The sequence below is a fragment of the Geotrypetes seraphini genome, chromosome 3 (genome assembly GCF_902459505.1).
Source record: "Geotrypetes seraphini chromosome 3, aGeoSer1.1, whole genome shotgun sequence".
Lineage (NCBI taxonomy): Eukaryota > Metazoa > Chordata > Amphibia > Gymnophiona > Dermophiidae > Geotrypetes > Geotrypetes seraphini.
The window spans coordinates 325,208,898-325,230,363 of NC_047086.1; the positions used below are offsets into that span (position 1 = coordinate 325,208,898).

The 21,466-nt window shown below is 41.9% G+C and overlaps 1 protein-coding gene across 3 annotated transcripts in view; it reads left to right on the forward strand.

The window, feature by feature from the left end:
- Positions 1 to 21,466, forward strand: part of CFAP61 (cilia and flagella associated protein 61) — a 481,993-nt gene that overhangs the window by 294,544 nt on the left and 165,983 nt on the right. For all 3 annotated transcript variants that reach the window (XM_033939263.1, XM_033939265.1, XM_033939264.1), the window contains one exon: positions 4,572 to 4,740. In XM_033939263.1, the coding sequence (XP_033795154.1) occupies positions 4,572 to 4,740 (169 nt within the window). The remainder of the gene's footprint in view (positions 1 to 4,571; positions 4,741 to 21,466) is intronic.

Sequence of the window (21,466 nt, forward strand, 5' to 3'; positions counted from 1 at the left end):
TCCACAGCTTCCTAAGCAGCCTTTCGTGTGGCACCTTGTCGAAAGCCTTTTGAAAATCGAGGTAAATGATTCCCCATTGTCCACCCGACTGCTTATTCCCTCGAAGAAGTACAGAAGGTTCGTTAAGCATGACCTTCCCTTACAGAATCCATGCTGGCTTGTTCTCAGTAGGCCATTTCTCTCGATGTGCTCGCAAATACTGTCCTTGATCATAGCTTCCACCATCTTCCCTGTAATTGAAGTCAGGCTCACCGGCCTGTAGTTCCCGGGGTCACCCCTCGATCCCTTCTTGAAGATAGGTGTGACATTCGCCAATTTCCAGTCCTCTGGTACCTCTCCAGTTTTCAAGGATAGGTTGCAAACATGCTGGATTGTGCCCGCTATTTCTTGTCTTAGTTCCTTCAGAACCCTTGGGTGGATCCCGTCCGGGCCCGGCGATTTGCCGCATTTTAACCTGTCTATCTGTTTGAGGACATCCTCCTTACTTACCTCTATGTGTTCCAATTTTTCAGCCTGTTCCCCGCTCATGAGTTCCTCTGAGTCCGGTATATTAGATGTGTCTTCTCTCGTGAAGACCGACGAGAAGAACGTGTTCAACCTCTCAGCTACCTGTTTATCCTCCTTAATCACTCCCTTCCTATCCCCATCGTCCAACGGCCCCACCTCCTCTCTCGCTGGTCGCTTCCCCTTTACGTAACTGAAGAATGCCTTGAAGTTTTTCGCCTCCCTGGCCAGCCCCTCTTCATATTTCCCTTTTGCTTTTCTAACCTCTCGGTGGCATTCCTTTTGGCATTTCCTGTGCGCCTGGTGATTTTCCTCCGTTGGGTCCTTTTTCCATCGCCGGAAGGATACTTTTTTGTCATTTATCTCTTTACTTCTGTTGAGATCCAAACCGGGTCCTTTGACCGCTTGTTCTTGCCGCCTTTTCTGAAACTGGGGACGTACTTTCTTTGTGCTTCCTGCAGGGTGTCCCTGAATAGGGTCCAGGCGCTTCCTACAGTCTCCATCCTAAGGATGTTTCTGAGCTTCCTCCCCACCATTTCCCTCATAGCAACATAGTTTCCTTTCCTGAAATTGAGCGCAGTCGTTGCGGTCCTCCTTCCTGTGGGTGTCCCCCTTTCTAATGTGAATCTGATCGCGTTGTGGTCACTGTTGCCTAGTGGTCCTCCCACTTCTACCCCTCTTGCAGGCCCCCCTAATCCGTTTAGGATGAGGTCAAGAGTAGCACTCCCTCGCGTCGGTTCCCTGACTAGTTGCTCCATGAAGCAGTCCCTCACAGCTTCTACAAATCCTGTTTCCCTAGTGCAGTTGGAGTGACCCATACTCCAGTCAATCCCCGGGTAGTTGAAGTCCCCCATCACTGTTACACTTCCAGTCCTGCATTCTTGTCTCAGTTCAGCTTCCAAGTCGTGTCCGACTCCTTCCGGTGTACCAGGTGGGCGATAGTAGAGCCCCAGTTTTATGACTGCACCCTTGTTTCCCGGCAATTTGACCCATAGCGATTCCAGCCCCTCTGCCTTCTTTGCCATATCCATCCCGACCGAGTAGATAGAGTCCTTTATATATATTGCTATGCCTCCCCCCTTCTTGTGTGTCCTGTCCCTCCTGTAGAGCTTGTACCCCGGCAGTGCCACATCCCATTGATTCTCCTCTGTCCACCATGTTTCTGTAATTCCAATTATATCCAGGTCTTCCCCCTTGGCCACGACCTCTAGTTCACCCATCTTGGCCATGAGGCTTCTTGCATTTGCGTACAAGCACCGCAGGTCCCGTCGTTTTTCCTCCACCTCTGTATTTACCTGGGCCACCTCCCCTTGAACTTCGGTCAGTTCTCCTGTTCCCTGTGCTTCTGCTTTGCCCTCAGCCTTTACCCTCATAGCTTTGCCCTCAGCCTTTACCCTCGTAGCTTTCGGTTTCCCCACATTCCCGCCACCCCACTTCCCCGCTTTTCCTCTGGGTTTTCTAGCCCTATCGGCCCCCTCCTGGGCTATCATCCCTTGAGCCTCCGTCTGATCCCCTTCGCCTTGTGGCACCCCTATATTGCCCTCAGCTTCAGCCCTCGTGCCACCCAGTCCCCTTGTGTCTCCATGCCCCTTAGTCTCCTCCCAGCAAGCTCCCTTTACCTGATGTTTCCCTTGCTGTCTGATCATAAGATCTGCCGGTCTCTTTACTTCCTCCTTGCAGTCAGCCCGTTCAGCATCTGTTCTGGATACTGTTGTCCGAAGCGTCAACCTCAGATCAGCTGTCGGCTTTCCCCCTCTCCTCAGTTTAAAGCCCTCTCGATCTCCTTCCTCACATTGGCTGCCAGTAGCCTAGTTCCCGCTGTGCTCAGGTGCAGGCCGTCCCGCCGGTAGAGCTTACTCTTTCCCCAGAAGGACGTCCAGTTCCTCACAAAGTGGAAGCCCTCCTCCTGGCACCATCTCCTCAACCATGCATTCACAGCCTGGAGGTCTGCCTGCCTCTTTGCATCTGCTCTCGGTACAGGCAGGATCTCTGAGAATTCTATCCTCCGGGTACTCCGCTTCAGCTTTCGTCCCAGGACCCTGAACTGGTCAGTCAGTGTGGCCATGCTGAAGTTCCTCCGACTTACATCATTTGTTCCGACGTGGATTATCACCGCAGTCTCCTCTGTCTCTGCTCCATCCAGGATCCTCTCGATCCTATCAGTGACGTCTCGTGTCTTGGCCCCTGGGAGACAAGTCACCAGCCGGTCCTCCCTTCCTCCAGCTACGTGACTGTCAACCTCTCTCAAGATCGAGTCTCCCACTACAATAGCAGACTTCCCTTTCCTCAGCAACCTCCTCTGTCTCAGGTCCGTGTCCTCGGTGTAGTGCGGTGTCTCTCCCTCGGGGTCCCGGTGAGTAACGATCTCCTCCTCTTGCGCGGTTCCTCCGCTAGGTCCTTCCCCGGTGTCGCCTTGTGGATCCTGGGTCTCGTCTGCCGACATCCGTCTGTGCAGCTGCTGGTCCTGTTCCTCCACCTTCCTCCTATAGGCCTCCTCGATGAATCTCTCGAGGTCCCTCACCTGGTCCACAATGGGGTCTTCTCCGTCTGTGTCCTTGGTTGACCAGCTCGTTTCCTCCGTGTTGCACAGTCCCTCCAGTCCCTCAAGTTCCTGGACCCTGACCCTCAATCTGCCGACCTCCATCCTCAGGCTTTCCAGTTCCTGACACCGACTGCATATGTACTCCCGCCTTCCCAAGGGGAGGTAGTCGTACATATTACATTTAATATTTTGATGCCCAGTCTCCCAGACTCGCATGGGATTTGATATATTCATTGGATATATTCAGTGGTTACAATCAAAGCAGTTTACATATTATATACAGGAACTTATTTTGTACCTGGGACAATGGAAGATTAAATGAATTTCCCAGAGTCACGAGGAGCTTCACTGACCATTCGGCTACTCCTCTACTCCCTTGAGATGGCAGCCTTTCAATTGGCAGTTATAACAGCTAATGCAAGGCACTGACCTGCACGCTAGCTGTTACAGCCTGGCATATCTGTGCTCCCTACCATATCACATACTGTTCCTACCCATGCTCATGTTCTGCAACTAACGCATGAATCAGCCCACACTAACTGTCATGCCACCATGGTAACAGTACATGCTAATTGGTATATTAGTTACCTAATGCACTTTAGTAAAGGACCCCATAAAATCTCAGCATCCCATCAGTAGTTATAAAGAGCTGGATTCTGTAAACAGTGCCTTTATTGGTGGCCGCCTAAAAAACAGCCACAAGTCACGTGTCAATCACGCAATGGTGCTGTTAACAGAATCGCGACTTTCATCAAAGGTAGGCACCAGAAATCTAGGCAGGGTTTTAAAGGTTTACATTTCTGGTGCCTACCTTTGACAAGAATCGCGTCTACAGAGGCATCTTAGAACGCCAAAGTTCATTTTTGGCGTTAACCATGCCTGCTTCGACCTTAGGCGTTTTAAGGTGCCTTCATAGATGCAATGAATGCACCTACATTTTTTTTAAAGATTTTAAAATATTTATAAGTAGCTTTTACTGATTAAGTTAGGTGCCTAACTTAAGGCACTGTTTATAGAATATGGGCAAAAATGTTTTAAAACTGTGTTTGTCATTGAATGTACTTTTCTGCACTGGGCAATAAAGCTAATTCAATTTTTACAAATCTGTTAAAGAACATAAAAGCTCTTGTACTACAAATTTGTGTTGGCGATGACTTGTCAATGAAGAACTGCTGCAGGCAGACAGCAGGTTGTTTTTATTATTCTGTAGCCAATAAAAAAAAGTCATGTATGCCATAAATCAGAAACAAACTAATGGCAGCATTCAGTGCTAATATATATTTCAGATTTTATGTCCTCAGCTAAGGAATGACACAGTGCTAGGAGGCAGTATTTGGTTTAAATGAAAGATGTCAATTTTAACTGAGTGTTTCATAATGAATAATCTCTTGGTATAGACTATGGTAAGCTCACAGCAAGATAACAGACTTAAACCACTAGGGAACGTCAACCAACTCACCAGATGTCTAATTAATGCCTTCTGTCAGCTGCTAAAATGTCACTTATGGATATTCTCTCTTCACAGCTACTGTTTTAATGATAAAGATTATGCACTGATGTCACTTCGATCCTGGGTTAATGTTGTGGTTGGTAAAATGACTTGCATTGATAGAACTGACAAGCATGTAGTGGTTTCTGAGAACACAAAAGTACCATATGATCACCTCATTCTCTGTACTGGTCAACAATATCAGGTAAAAACTATGCAAGATTTTCAGAGTTATGAATACTTTTCATTTGTCAATTTGTGCATATTATAAAGAAATGAATGTGCTTGTTTGTTCCTTCTTAGATTAAAAATGTTTTGCAAAGCTATTTCTGTATTTTATCTTAATAATGGAACTGCACTTTAAGCACAAAAGGAAGATAATCAATAGAGACACTACAGCTGTGTTTGGTTGTTTCAGGAATTTAAATTGGTATTACTAGGGAATTGTCATTTGTAGTCATTATGAGGGTAATTTTATAAATCAATTGCTTTCCTAAAATGCTAATGTGTAAATAGGTGTGTACCTTTACAGTAGGCATGCTCAGGGAAGGAGTTAGGGTGGAGCATGGTATTACTTTGTCCAGAAATCCTCTTCTGTAATCCGCCTTGAACCGCAAGGTAACGGTGGAATAAAAATCACTAATGTAATGTAATGTATTTTATAAGGTAAGGAGTTGATATTCCTGACCATTTAAATTGCTTGTGTGGGGCTAACCAGGATATTCAGCAGCAATTTAGGAGACTGCTCAAGACTTATTTATTTCTGAAGAAGTTTTTCTGCTGAGCTAGGTCATTTATGTCCATGTAAAAATGTGGAGCATTTTTAACGTGACCATACGTCATGTTTTGAACAGGGCCGTCCCATTTTTAATTACCTTGTCCGTTGTCCCGAAGCACACCTGAAATGTCCCATTTTCGGAGCCCAGGATTTCTTCCTGCTTTCCCCGACGCATCAACAGACGCATGCAGCGACTGCACTGCACAAGCACCGGGCCTACAAGCCTTCCTCACCGACGTCAATTCTGTCTAAAGGGATGGGATGGAAGTTCCCCTCCACTCCCACCCTATCTGGTCCTCGGTTTCAAAATGGCACTGGTGACCCCTGGTTGTAGTTTTGCTGTGCTGCCACTAGTGGTTATCCTTTTAAATAAATGCAATTGTATTGGTACATACCTGGTGGCAAAGAAGGCAAAATGTTTGCTAGACTGGTTCAAGGATCTAAGAAGCTAGTATATATTACGATAATCCACATTAGATAGGGGAAAGTGAGTGGCTTTGCCAAGTTAATAGAAAAGGAGTTAATGAAATGGAGATGTTTCTATTCATTCAGAAATTAAAGCTGGGCTTAGACCCTGGACTGAGCTATAATATTTTGAAATTACCTCTGTTGGTCTCTTAAGGAAGGCATTTAACTATGCTTTAAAGTGGGAGCCCTTCTAACTAGCTAGTTATATTTGCAAGGGCTAAAACTGACTGCAGATACTGTAGATATCCATGCCTACTCCAGCTGAGATCATTTTCATGTAACTTTTCTAATTCCACACGCAGTTTTTCCTTAAGTTAACCACCTTTATTTTTTTAAACTCCTGTTACACTATATCATTTGTCTATACTGTATGTTCCTCTTCACTTATACTCTATGCTGTCTTTTAAGATGTTTTAATGTGTATTATGTTGACATTGTAAATAGCATACTTTGCCATAATGTGTATCATTGTTTGAATAATTTTACCTCTGTAATTGTCTATTGCCTGTGCACAGTTTATTCTTGCTGTACATCACCTTGGGTGAAATTTTTTCAAAAAGACCTAACTAAATTCAACAAAATAATTGAATGAATAAATAAATAAATAAAAGGCTCACTTGAAATGAAGCAGGTCTTAAATTGTGATGCTTTCTAAGGATGATAGGAAGCCATGTGAAATAGGGTCCTACTGCTTCATGTTGCTGATCAATATCGATCAGAAGATTTTGTCAGCAATCGTATGTCCAAGCTTGGTGGAGTGGTCCCTAATCAGGATGCACCAGACCAAAACAGCTTTGTGTAGGATAGACATGGACATAAACTAGTAGCAGAGATAAATTATGACTGAGCCAGCACAGAGGAGAGGGTGGCGCTGAGTCTGAATGCTAGGAAAGCTTTTGGCAAGGTCACCTAGGATTATATGCTTTTAGTGCTGGAAAAGATGGGTTTGGTAGGGAACTTTGTGACCTGGTTCAGGCGTTGTATGAGGCTTCTCTATCAATGGGGAGAAATATGACAAATTTCAGTTGTGTTACAATACTTGCAAGGATGTTCACTGTTTCTTCTCCTGTTTGTTTCCACCTTGGTACCATTTGCTATCAAGAGGAGGCAGCTTGTACCTTTAGATTTTAGGATATTGAACTAGACAATCATGAGGTTAAATTATATTTGGTGCTATTATCTTACTTTTGTTGGATATGCAACACAAACAATTCCAGAGATAGTGAAAACTTTTTCATAATCTGGAGTCTTCACTAATATCACAAGGCTGACCACTGTTAGTAAACTATCATCCAATTTAATAAAACATAATAGCAATTAATGTTTTAGGATCATCAGGTAGCTGTCAGAGTGTTTTACTCACAAACGCACCTCGACTCTTCATTGACCAAAATTAGTGATTTCATCTATTTTTTCATTATTTACTATAAAGTTCTCTTTTTCAATTATTAAATTATTGAAGAAGAGAACTTCATAGTAATTAATGAAAAATATTAGATGAAATCACTAGAAATCACTAATTTTGAATCAATGAAGAGTCGAGCTGTGTTTGCAAGTAATACACTCTAACAGCTATCTGAAGATCCTAAAAAATTAAATGCTATATTTTCCCATAAGCTTTACAGATTTGTTTTATTAAATTGGATGATATGCCACTGGGTGAGCACTTCCAGAAAATGAGCTCGCACACAGCAACATGTGTTCATATCTGCCTAATATCTGACAGATACAATAGTCAGTGAAGTAAATTTTTAGCCAGAGTGGTGACTGGCTTAACTTAAATGTCGGTGCTGATGTTTAACTTATTCTTGTACAGGTAATTATATAAAGTATGGGCTAACAGTTACATGTTTTTTACAGGTGTATGTGTACAAAAATACATGAACAAATGCTAAAACCCACAAGTGCTGCTCTGCTAATAAGTGCATATATTCTCTTTCTCACAAGTGCAGACCTCTCTACTTCTCCTTCTCTTTCTTCCTCCCCCCGCCATCTTTCTATCTTGTCTTGATCATGTGGCACCGAAGCAATTAAAGCAGGGCTAACTCTGGGCCTCAGCCTTCCCTGGGATGTGCCCTGCCCTCCTCTGATGTAATTTCCTGTTTCTAGAAGGGTGGGCTATGCTCCAGGGAAGGCTGAGGCCCTGAGTCAGCCCTGCTTTAATCAATCTGGTGCATTGCAATCATGGCAAGAGAGAAGGACCATGAGGAGAGGAAAAGAGAAGGAAAGATGCCTGCACCTGGAGCAGCCCTGCCACAGCTGGGATAGTGTCTTGTGTGAGAGGCAGTAGGATCAGGGGGACCCACCAATCACGGCAGAGAGAAGAGGTTGCTGTGGTGGGCTCTAGCATATGAAGGGCTGAAGTAGGTTATTGTTTTTTTTAATTTCTGGAGGTCACTATGCCCACTGAGATATAAAAGACCTGCACTCATACAATGTGAATGTAGAATAAAATATGCATCGTTGCTCCTGATTCAGCCTTGCCATTTTCAGGACTCAGACCGCAAAAAAGTCTGCCCTGCACTGGTTCTACTTCCCAGCTACTGGAGTTGCCGTCAAAGCCCACTCCAGCCTACCCTGATCTATCTTGTCATATGGGACACAGACCTTAGAAGTCTATCCGGCATTGGCTTTAAGCATCACTTCTGCTCATCATAAATGAATTTATAGCTGTTGATGTGTTAAGTTTTGTTTTGATACTGTCCTCTTTCTATTTAGGGATCCTTTGTTTATATTTACAGTATATCAGATAAACTAAACTAAACCATGCATGATTTAACCAGCCAGAAATGGCCACTGACCAATTGAATTGTTTGTTTTGGAACTATCCACTAATTATCAGTAGCAATTAACCGGTTATCACCACTGAAAATTAGCAGTTAGTGCCTAACTAGCTATTTGGGGGAGCATTCTGGAGTCAGCACTTGGCCAATTAAATGCTGATATTCAGCCCATAACTGGCCAGGGTAACTGCATAACTGGGACTGCATAAATCCCAGTCCTATCTTTATGTGGCAACCCATGACTGAATATCGACTTTAACCAGCTATTTGTGTAAATAGAGCCCCATCAATGTTTTGCCTCTATGTGTGCTCCCTTTCATTTATGTGCTGTGCCATTTTGCACGTTGTTACTGTATGGCATGTAGGCACCGTCTGACACTTTTACATGTATATGTGCACTTAAGCCTGTAAGTGATAGTATTCTGTACATTTACATGCACAAGGGGTGCATAAATGTTGGGGCCCAGTTATAAACTGCCCTACTTATATCTGGTTGGAATTTGGCTGTGTGTAAAGCTAGTGGGCAGCCTGACAACATTTGAATTATATTGATAGTGATAGTTAAAAGGTTGCTTGCTTAATAGGTTTATAATAGTATATAGTGCAGTCTTATAAGAAAAATCTTCTGGTGAATGTGATTTGGGTCATTTGTGCCATTTGTGCCCTTTGGGGTAATTTTATAAAGGATTTTTATGTGTGTATATATGTACTTTTACCTCTTATAAAATGATCTAGTATATAAAATTGAGTGCATTGACAAGAAGGTCTATGCATTTATGCGACCCTGGTATAGGCATGTTAAATAGAGTAGTTTGAATGAACTTGGGTTGGGTAAAGTTGCAAAGTACTCACAAAGGATATAAATACATACCTAATATATTCTTCAGCTTCTGAGTGGATGTAAATGTACATGGCTGCATTTTTACTATGATATTTTTAGGTGTCTTTAGGAAAATAGGCTTAAATTAGGTGCCTACTAGGCTCCCCAAGCTAAGTGATCTATTATATAAAGTTACTCTTTGTGAGAGTAATTCTACAAAATATGTTCAAGTATTACATGTTAATTATAGGCATATATGATTAGAACAATTACATATGTGTACATACACGCTGTGAACCAAAAAACAACACACCCTGTTTTTTGTCATATCTTCCACAGAACTCAGCTGATTCTTATCAAATTTAGTGTGTCATATCCTGAGGGAAGCTGATGTAAAATGATGTAAATATTTCCCATTGTACGGCAGCACACCTTGTGAAAATGAAGTATGAAATGAATAAAAGCACATCAAAAAGTATTATAGCATATCTTGCGCATAAATGTAGTCATATAGGGCTAGATTCACTAAGGGCATGGATCGGATCCAATCCGTGTCTGGGGGGGCTGATTCACGAATCACCCTAATGCAAATGAGGGCGATCGGAATCACGCCCCCCAACCGCCTACCTGGATCACTCTATAGCAATCCTAACGCATGCGCAGACCGTCTGTAGCGGGGAAGAGCAGGAGAGTCGGGGAGAATTGGACAGGAGATTCAGGGCAGAGCAGGGCGGCAGGAGAATCACAGCTTTGGGGCAGAGAGTAGGAGATTCAGGGCAGAGAGCAGGATATACAGTCGTAAATCACTGAACGACTGATCCCTAGCAGTCGCTGATCGGCCAGCCCAGTCAGTATTGCTTTTTCTTTTTTTAGTGAATCGCTGCCTGCCTATATTTGAATGCCATTCCCCCTCATTTGCATGCGTGGATTGGAGGATATCGGGACAGAGGTTAGTGAATCGGGTCGTAGGGAAATCGGGTCGCAAAGAGGTCGCTAAGTGGTTGGAACTTGATCGGTGGGCTTAGTGAATCTAGCCCATAGTAATGCTCAATTAATCAGGTGCTCGAAGTGCACTCCCTTTGCATGAAGGCACACCCTCAGCCTTGGTCAGTGTGTTTGAGGTTCATCCTCCCGGGTCAGTAGAAGTTTATGTACAATACCAATGTGTTTTTGTGTGCTCATCGAGTGAGGTTGTCCGCTGCCTGGCTTACAGTCCACATTGCCTATTGTTCGGATCTTGAATAGCAGCACATCAAGGCAGGGCAGGATTACCGTAATTCTTCGAGGGCCCCTAGGCACACAAGTACACTGGGTCCCCCTGGCCCTGCCCCGCCCATGTCTCATCCATGCCCTGCCCCCATTTATCTGTTTTCTTATTTACTTCTTTATTTCCACTTGTACTTCTTTCTTTTTTAAAATTCAAAACAAAGATTAGCATACCAGTACACAGTTTTCTTCTTTGCAACTACCAAACATCTCTGAACAATCCTTCCTTCCCTTCCCACCTACTTACCCAGGACTTTAACTCTGAACCCTTTCAATACATATATAAAAGCGTTCAAATATATTGTAAAGCAGTAATACTATCCGAAATACTGTATAAGTCTATATTAATAACCAAGTTTACAACACCTCTCAACTGCCTCACTCTATGTCAACCAACTGTAACCAATATGCATGTACAAACAACCAAATCGGTAACTTCTCTAGTATGTTCCACTCCATGTATGTTAACTTGTAACAAAACAAGGCAAGCAGTCCACCAAAGAATCCAACATGAAAGAAAAAAAGATTGGCAGAAAATAAGGAGATTCAAATCAGGTTTATTCAAGGTGCTCCCAAGAACCATGCCCGATGCATTTCGCCAAACAAGGCTAGTCAACACTAACAGAAAACCATGTCTTTCAAACACACAGAAACAGATACGCCCTCACCCAGTATGGAATATGTAATCACAAACTAAAAATAGAAATCTGTAGATAAAGGTTAAACTGAACCGCTACCGCTACACTACAGAAACAATGACACATAGCCCCCTAATACTCTGCAAAATATAAATATAGCAGATGTAAATCTGAAGAAACTGATAATCACTCACCACTTTACAAATTAACAAATAGAAATAAAACAAAAATTGAAAATAAGAATATACCATTTTATTTGACTAATCCATTTTTCAATTAACTTTCAGGGGCCATAGCCTCCTTCTTCAGGTCAATATAGTATACTGCTGTTACATTATACTGTCCTGACCTGAGAAAGGAGGTTTTGGTCTCTAAAAGTTAGTTAAAAAAAAAAGTATTAAAATTAGTCCAATAAAAAGATTACCTTATTTTCTGTTTTAAAAGTTTTTTTAATACAACTTTAATACTATTTTATACTAAAGCAACAAAAAAAATCTTTTTTCTACCTTTTGTTGTTTCTGCTTTAATCTTGTCTTCACTCTCTTCTTTCTAACCAGCATATGTCCTCTCCCTGTCTTCCATGCAGCATCAGCCCTTTCCATCCACTGTCCGCCCTCTCCCTGTTCCATATAGTATCTTCCCTCTTTCTATGATCCTTCCATAAACTGTCTATCCTGTGCCCCTTCTCTCCTTTATACATGATTCATTTCAGCTTCACCCCCTCTCCATTTTTCTGTCTCTACCCCCTCCCCTACGCTGTGGCATCTCTCTCTTCTCCTTTCCTTCCTTCCTTCCCACTCCACCCCATGGTCTGGCATCCCTATCTCCTTCCCTTCCCTCCCCCATGCCCTGGCATCTCTCTCCTCTCCTTCCAACTCCTCCCTCCCCCTCCATTATCTGGCAACTCCTCTCCTTCCTTTCCCTCACTCCTTCCTTCCTTTCCCCTGGTCTGGCATCTGTCTCCTTCCTTCCCCCATGCCCTGGCATCTCTCCTTCCCCCTCCATGGTCTGCTATCTCCTTTCTTTCCTTCCATCCCATGAACTTGGCATCTTTCGTTCCTCTCCCTTTTCCTTCTCCCTCCTTCCTTCTCGCTCCCCAATTGGGTGCAGCAGCAGCATTTCTCTCCCCCATTCCCTGTGAAACATAAGCATTTCTTCCCCTTCTCCTCTTCAGCAGCATTTCTCCTCCCTCCCCTGTACAGCAGCATTTCTCCCCTTCCCCCCTTCCCTGTGCAGCAGCAGCAGCAGTAGCAGCAGTATTTCTTCTGCGCCTCCCTCCGGCATGTGCTTCGTTTCTGGCCAGCTCCCTTGCTGCCTGTTCAAAACCCCGGGCATCGGCTCCTCTTGCGATCCGCGGCTGCATCAGAAGCCTTCTCTCTGTGAGAATATGCTGCCTGCTTGTCCTGGCATAAAGCACAGTTACTTACCGTAACAGGTGTTATCACAACCCACCCACCTCCCTGAGTTGGCTTTATAGCTGGCTTATCTTAACTGAAGGACCGAGCGCCTATGTCGGGCGGGAAGGCACTTGCACATGCATGGTGCATTAACTTTTTAAAGACTTAAAGTGGCGATGGACTTTTAAAGTGGTCCGTACTGGAGTTCCGTTGGTGACGTCACCCATACGTGAGAATATCTGCCTGCTATCCCTGGATAACACCTGTTACGGTAAGTAACTATGCTTTCTGAAAGTAGGGATACACAAAGGCAGAGTCTGGGTAACATGTGGGTGGGACTCGCATGCATAACATGGGAAGCAGTATTTTAGAAAGATCACACAACTGGAATTGATATGACCAGGTTGAAATGGCCACAATTCCACAAATTTTACAAAAGGGTCTGCTAACATAGATCCCTTTCTAAGACACCTGTCTGCATAAATATCCTTGAAGCAGCTACATCTAGAGCAGTGGTCTCAAACTCAAACCCTTTGCAGGGCCACATTTTGGATTTGTAGGTACTTGGAGGGCCTCAGAAAAATATAGTTAATGTCTTATTAAAGAAATGACAATTTTACATGAGGTAAAACTCTTTATAGTATATAAATCTTTCCTTTAGGCTAAGTCTTAATAATAATATTGTAATTTATAGCTAAAGAGACATATGATCAAGAAACTGTTTTATTTTACTTTTGTGATTATGATAAACATACAGAGGGTCTCAAAATAGTACCTGGCAGACTGCATGTGGCACCCGGGCTGCAAGTTTGAGACCACTGATCTAGAGGGAGGATTCATTTTAGAAAAGCAATGAGAAAATCGATGTTAACCACCCCACCATATACAGTAGATATCTCAGGTTTGATACTGCAGTGTTAATGTGAGGATTTTAGACCACACATATTGTAGAACTGAACACTGTAGCAAATCCTGATCACCCTCATCTCCCCAATCCTACCCCAATCAGAGCACCAGATCTCTCCATCCCCACCCGATTATAGATCACCCAGTGCCCCTCTTTGAACATCCCCCAGATCTGCCTCCAAGCTATTCCCTCCATTGCAAGTTCCCTTTCATTTACTGTAACCCAGCCTCCTCCCAATACCCTGATATGCAATTCACTTTTATATGAAAGGTTGGCCTTTAGTGGTAGTAGTAATGTGTAGCTACCATTAGGGTCCCAGGGAATGATGGAGGGTCTGTAGGTGGGTATGGTTTGGTTAGGGTAAGTGGGATGGACCTTACAACAGAGGGAAGGGTGTGGAGGGAGATCAGTGGGTGGGAACTCAGAGAAGGGATCAGGATACTCTGTTCACGGGAGTGAAGGGATTAGGATGCTCTGATTGGGAAGTGGGGGGTTAGGATGCTCTCCCTGGGGCAATGGAGGGGATCTAGAAGGTGCTAATGGTCTTATCTTTTGGGGCTTTTTTCATGCTACCAGTAGCACAGCTTCACTTAATAAAAATCTCTCTAAATATAGCTATCAGCAGTCATAACTGCTAGTGCACAGTACCAACCCTAGGCGCTAGCTGTCACAGCTGGCCCAGAAGCAGGTCTAATGCCCAGTGTTGATCTTTGGGATCATAGACATGCCTTCCCCTTCTGAAATGGGGAATGCACGTCTGTGTTCTCAGTCTGCCATGTCACACAGTTTCATTCAAACCATGCCCCCTTGCATGGAATATGGATATGGTACTTATCCATCTGATGAAAGTCCCCTTCAAGCTGAAAGGCTGTATTTTTGTTGTTGGTTACTTCAGTTGACTAAGTCAATAAGATCTAAGTGCTATTAGCTGATCAACGTTCTATCCAGTGTGTTGTTTAATAGGCAGCTAACTGTCCTTCCAACATTTATCCATCACCATCATGCCCACATCTGGGACTATAAGGGAGCTCTTGTATTGTACATAGAGCAAACTAAAACCCTTAGGGGGTAAACATTCAGTTTCCAGTTGGTTGACAGATTGTGTGTCTTGTTGTTATACCTTGGCAGATATGAATCTGAAGGGGCCTGTCAAAACCCATGCTGTTTGGTTGATGGCAGCCAACCTCTGCTTGGCCTCCATTGATAACATTTGCAAACGTGTTAAATTGAATTTTGTTCATACATTTACAAAGTATAATTTTTGAGCATTGCCTTTGTCAGTACTTTGAGTTTAGCTTGAAGTTGCAACAGTACAATGCCCTAGTAGTAACCCACTATGGTTTATTCATGTTGGCTCGGCTTCAGTATTTGTTTGTTTATGTCTATGTTAAAACAAATCATAATACACAGAGAAAATATGTAAGGTATCATTAAATGTATGCACAGTGTATATTATCATTATTTGTAACAAGCTGCCAAAATGTTTTTTTATTGCAGTTGCTGACAGAACATTTTTAACACCTCCTCCAAAATTCAGATGCAAATCAAAGTGTAACAGTATGAAATACACTTAGAGATTGTGGCCCAATGGGTTTCAAATATGAACTTTTGGAGAGAAATATAAAATCCATGTATAAGGGAGGAGCCATGTCTTTCCTCCACTAAAAAGAGACCATATATGATTAGGAGGTCCTCCTCCTCCAGGGGGCTCCAGCTAGCAGGTCTTTCATCCCCAGAGGTAATCTGAGATAGAAAGATATAAAGAAGCAGCAAGTAGGAATCACCTCCTAGGGTCCCACTAGAATTATTAGCTCCCTTCCCAAGGAACTAAGAAAGGAGCAGAAAAAATAATAATGTAGAAACTACCAGTCTGGTAATAATTTGTTCCCTAGAGCCTAATAGAAAAAGCAGACTTGTTCTCATTTGCAATAAACTGCTCATAGTGGTCAGTCTGATCAGCGATTGTCCCTCTGAGGTATGGAGTACCATAAGGCAAAAAGGTCTAGTCAGAAGAAGACTGGCTCCTTCACATTGGAGAAAAGAAAAGGTTGAAGCTGCTGACATATGACAGTCCCAAACAGGAAATTGACTGAATTTGAAGACAATGGTAATGATAAATGCCATTTTCCTATTTGTCCACTACTTCTAACCTCCCAATACTCTCAGAATGTTCAGACCCGAGAGAGGCGTTACATGATACAATAAATCAACAGGAATAGAGTCTTCATTTTTTGGCCCAGCTTACCTTTCACCAACTGGAGATGCTTTCTTGACGTTTCTGTTATAAACTACACCCTGAGTCCAAAACATACCCAGCATGATGTCATTGTCCAACTATGTCATCCCATCCTGTTCAAACCAACCATTTAAATATGTATACATCACTGTTTAAAAACTTACCATATTAAAAAAACAAACAGGATTGTGTCAACAAACTTTATAGAACAATACTAAACATTGTCATTCGAAACCCACCCAATCAAAAAAATAGAGTTCCATTTGATATTATCATTAAGTGCCCAATTAGCGGTGACTCCCAATTGGAAAATCCACCATTGTTATTATTCCAGCATTGTTTACTCTATCCCCCCTGTCAGCAAAAGAGGAATTAAATCAGTAATAATCCATGTAATTTGATTAAAGCCTTGATGATGTTCCACAAAATGTTGTACCATAGTAGCCATGATATTCCCAGTGTTAATACAGTTCCTATGCTCTTCTAATCAAGTTTATTCAAATTAGATAGATCAAATTCCTTTTTGCCAACAGGGGGGGATAGAATGCAATTACTTTATAGGTTTTTTTGCCTAGACCCTCTGCTGTTGACACATTAAGATCATCAATTAGCGAAGAACTCTCTGTAATCTGTGTGCTTACTATTAAAGTTAAAAAGCAAAAAAGTGTGCATTTCTGGGTCAATTTGAAAGTATTTATTTTATGTGGTTGATGATGGTACTAACTGCATAACTGCTTTTTTAAAAAATTCATGGCAGATGAACCTATAATTTTAGCGCTTCAAGTCACTGAACAGCCAAATATTTTACATTTTACAAAGGTAATGGTATAGTGTTGGCCAAGAAATTTTAGCGCAACTTTTTGCTGTTCAGTGACTTAAAGAGTCAAAATTATAGGTTCATCTGCCATGAATTTATTTAAAAAACAATTATGGAATTAGTATCATCTGTTAACTGATAAAATGTAACCACTGGGTAACATTTTAATAATGAGTGATTTTAACTACTCTATATCAAAAAATGTGCTGATACTAGTTTGGGAAGGCTGAGTTCCACTGTTGCTTACAACCCCAAAATATTTATAAAGACTCAAATAACTTGCAAGTCATGAACCAAATAATTCATGAAAAAAAATTTTGTGGAGAAAAAGATCTCAGTTGGTCTTCATGGATCTTAAAAAAAAAAAAAAGCCACACTACAAAATATCCTTACATTTGTATTGTTTCATTTAAGAGGGTTGCAGTTTACAACTTCAGCCTTACCTAAACTTTGATGGAATACTATCAGAGCCCGTATTAGAGCACTTCAAACAGGAAATACTCTGGGTTCTGATAATATTCCATCAGAGTTTGGGCCAGGCTGAAGTTGTAAACTGCTATCCTTTTAAATGAAACAATACAAATGCAAGGATATTTTTTAGTGTGGAGTTTTAAAAAAAAAATCCATGAAGACCAACTGAGATCTTTTTTTCTCCACAAATGTTTTTTCATGATTTATGTGGTTCATGACTTGCAAGTTATTTGAGTTTTTATAAATATTTTGGGGTTGTAAACAATAGTGGAACTCAGCCTCCCCAAACTAGTATCAGCACATTTTTTTATATAGAGTAGTTAAAATCACTCATTATTAAAATGTTACTCAGTGGTTACTTTTCATCAGTGAACAGATGATACTAATTCCATAACTATTTTTTTAAATAAATTCATGGCAGATGAAACTTTAATTTTGACTCTTTAAGTCACTGAACAGCAAAAAGTTGCGCTAAAATATTTTGGCCAACACTATACCATTACCTTTGTAAAATGTAAAATATTTGGCTGTTCAGTGACTTGATCTTACTGTGATAACACCAGAGGGTCTAGGCAAAAAAAACTATAAAGTAATTGTGCTCTATCCCCCCCCTTGGCAAAAAGGAATTTGATCTATGTAATTTGAATAAACTTGATTAGTAGAGCATAGGAGCTGTATTAATATGATCTAATAAGTGTGCTCCCTATATGTTGTGAGTGATTTTAACTACCCCATTGTTGACTGGATAAATGTTTCAACAGGGAGTGCTAAGGACGTAAAATTCCAAGATGTAATAAATGACTGCTTCTTGGAGCAACTAGTCTAGGAATCAACAAGAGTGGGGAGCTATTTTTGATCTAGTCCTCAGTGGAATGCAGGACATAGTACATGAAATAATGATATTGGGTCTGTTGGGAAATAGTGATCATAATATGACCAAATTTGAGCTAATATCTGGAGTGAAGTCACAAAAGAAATCTACTGTAGCAGCATTTAATTTTTGAAAAGACAACTATGATAAAATGAGGAAATTGTTAAAAAGAAGCTAAAAGGATTAGCCAAAAAGGTTATGAATTTAAATCAGGAATATACTTTGTTTTAAAATACCATCTTGGAAGCTCAGACTAGATGTATTCCATGTATTAACAAAGATAGAAAAAAGAGCAAACATCAGCCAACATGGTTAAAAAGTGAAATGAAAGAATGGAAAAAGAATGAAGAAAATAAGAGGAAGAGATAATGGTTATTATGGATGAGCTGACTGGGTGGGCCATTTGGCCTTTATCTGCCATCATGCTTCTATGTTTCTATAAGCACTGGCAAGTTAGATGCAAAACATTGATAAAGAAGGCTAAAAGAGAATATGAAGAGGCAAAAACTCACAGTAGCAATTTTTTTCAGGTACATCAAAAGCAGAAAGGAGTAAAAGGGTCACTTGAAGAAAGACAAACCATAGCAGAAAGACTGAATGAATTATTTGCTTTGGTCTTACAGAAGAAGATGTAAGAGATAGATCTGCCTGAACTAGAAAATGGTTTTCGAGGGTGATAATGCAGAGGATCTGAAAGAAATTTTAGTGAACTTGGAAGCTGAACTGAGCGAAATTGACAAGTTAAACAGTGATATATCACCTGGTCTGGATGATATGCATTCAGCGGTACTGAAGAAACTCAAGCATGAAATTGCTGATCTGCTGTTAGTGATCTGTAACCTGTTGTTAAATTCGTCTGTAGTACCTGAAGATTGAAGTGTGGCCAATGTAATGTAGATTTTTAAAAAGGGTTCTAGGGTGATCCAAGAAACTACAGACCAGGGTGATAGCCTCCACTTTTTCATGACCTTTGTTGTTTAGTTGGTGGAGGAGGGGATCCGAGGCTTTTTTCCTACCTTGTGGTAATTTTTACAGTGAAAACCTTCAATGTAACTTTACCCCGTGATAGCCTCCACATAACTTTACTTTCAAGTTAACTTTACCCCATGATAGCCTTCACTTTTTCATGACCTTTGTTGTTTGGTTGGTGGAGGAGGGGATCTGAGGCTTTTTTCCTACCTTGTGGTAATTTTTACAGTGAAAACCTTCAATGTAACTTTACCCCGTGTTAGCCTCCACATAACTTTACTTTCAAGTTAACTTTACCCCGTGATAGCCTACACATAACTTTACTTTCAAGTTAACTTTACCCCGTGATAGCCTTCACTTTTTCATGACCTTTGTTGTTTGGTTGGTGGAGGAGGGGATCTGAGGCTTTTTTCCTACCTCGTGGTAATTTTTACAGTGAAAACCTTCAATGTGCTCAACCAGAGGTATCTGAATGTATCTCATGTGAATACATGGACATTTTCCAAGTAGCTATGTTTGTTTTGCATGGTGTATATGATTGCTGTGCTGTGAACTTTTTGAGAGTGTGGTTTATAACATCTATCTTTGTGAACCATTTAAAACACACACATACAAACCATTGAGTTATAGGAGGGGCCAGCATTTTTAGTAGACTGGCCACACAGACATCCCAGTAGGGCACCTCAGGGGGACTGCAGTGAATTTCACATAAAAGGTCCCAGGTACACATCTTATATTCTCATATTATGGTAAACCCTTGAAAATCCACCCAAAATCTACTGGAGCTAACTGTACACCATACCAATAGCTCTTATGCCTGCAGGTGTCACCTATATGATGGTCCAGTAGGTTTTGGGTGGGTTTTGGTGGGCTCACACACTCCACCACTAGTCCACTAGTGTAGTAATTAGAGTGGGATATGGGCCTGGGTTCCCTTCTCGGCAGTCCACTGCACTGACCATTAGGCTACTCCAGAGGCCTGCTTGCTGTTCTAATAGGACTGCCCATAACATCTGAAGAAGTCATAAAGGCAGGTATGTACTGCTTCATTTACAACTTTGGGGGATGATCCCATCAGTGATCATCTGGTCAGTTTGGGCAACTTTTTGGCACTTATTTGTTGCTAAAGCAAGTCTAGCTCCAAACATCCAAATTGTGCCCTAAACGCATTCTAAAATGTTCGATAATGGCAGAAAAATGTCCAAGTCCCAAGCCCGCCCGAGCCCCACCCAAACCATACCTCTAACAAGCCCTCGAGATTTAGACGAACTGCAGATGAACAGCATAGAAATCCATCTAAAAATAGGTTTCAAAAATGCTAGAGTTCACCTTAGGGGTCAGAACCTAAGAAAAAGATCTAGGTGTCATCATAGACAATATGCTGAAACCTCCTGCCCAATTTATTTATTATTTTAGATGTTTATTAACCGCCTTTTCAGGAAGAAATTCTCCTAAAGCAGTTTACAATTCATTGAAGAGTAATCAGACACTGTTATGTGCAGTGGAGGCCAATAAAGCAAATAGGATGCAAGGAATTATTAGAAAATGGCTGGAAAATAATGCAACTGTATTGCTCCAATAATGCAACTGTATGCATCCTCACCTTGAGTATTGCATTCAATTCTAGTCGCTGTATTTGTATCTCAAAAAAGATATGGTGAAATTAGAAAAGTTTCAAAGAAGAGTAACCATGTACTGCTTGCCATGGCACTGAGGGGGATGAGAGCTTTGGTCTTCATCCCCTCCAGGTCCTCTAGGGCTAGGAAACCTATGAGGGGCCAGGAATTGGGCAGAAAATCCCGCCTGCTACCTGTTTTTGGCAACAGCATGAAGCATAAGCATGCCGAGTCCGAGGACCCCTTGCAAGCCTTGTCCAGGGTCCATAAGGCGTCAGTTTTGGCCCCTGTGTGTGGCATTTCCCATTGAATTTGTCCAGCTCATGTGGAGAGTGTATTGGACCCAGCTCAAGTGGCACAGCCGAATGGCACACTGCAAACATCCAGGCTAGTGCCTTCTTTCGCAGAGGTCACTGCTCAGGTCCACAGTGCCCAGTTCCTTCATTGGCACACTGAAACTATGACTCTTGTCACTGATGCTGCTTCCACCCTGGATGACACTGATTCCATTTGTGGAACAGTTAAGCAGGATGCCTCAGGGAGCCCTGATCCAGGTGATAACTCCTCCATAAGCCGCATGTTTACGGCAATCTCAGTCCACCATTTCATTTCAGATGCCATAAAAGAACGGGGGTTGGACGGTCAGCCCTCCACGTCTCAGTGTACAGTCATGAGCTGCTCTAATGCTCTGATGTCCTTTATTTCTGCGCATCTAGATCTCATTGTTCTGGTCACAGAACAGTAGGAGACTCCAGAGAGTTCTTTCAAACCAACTAAATGTTTATCCTATGGTGCCGGAATTTCAACCAGCCAAAGGTGGATTCGGCAGTGTCACCAAGCACACAGCCCTCCATAGTGAAGGAGGAATGTTGCTTAGGGATTCACAGGATCACA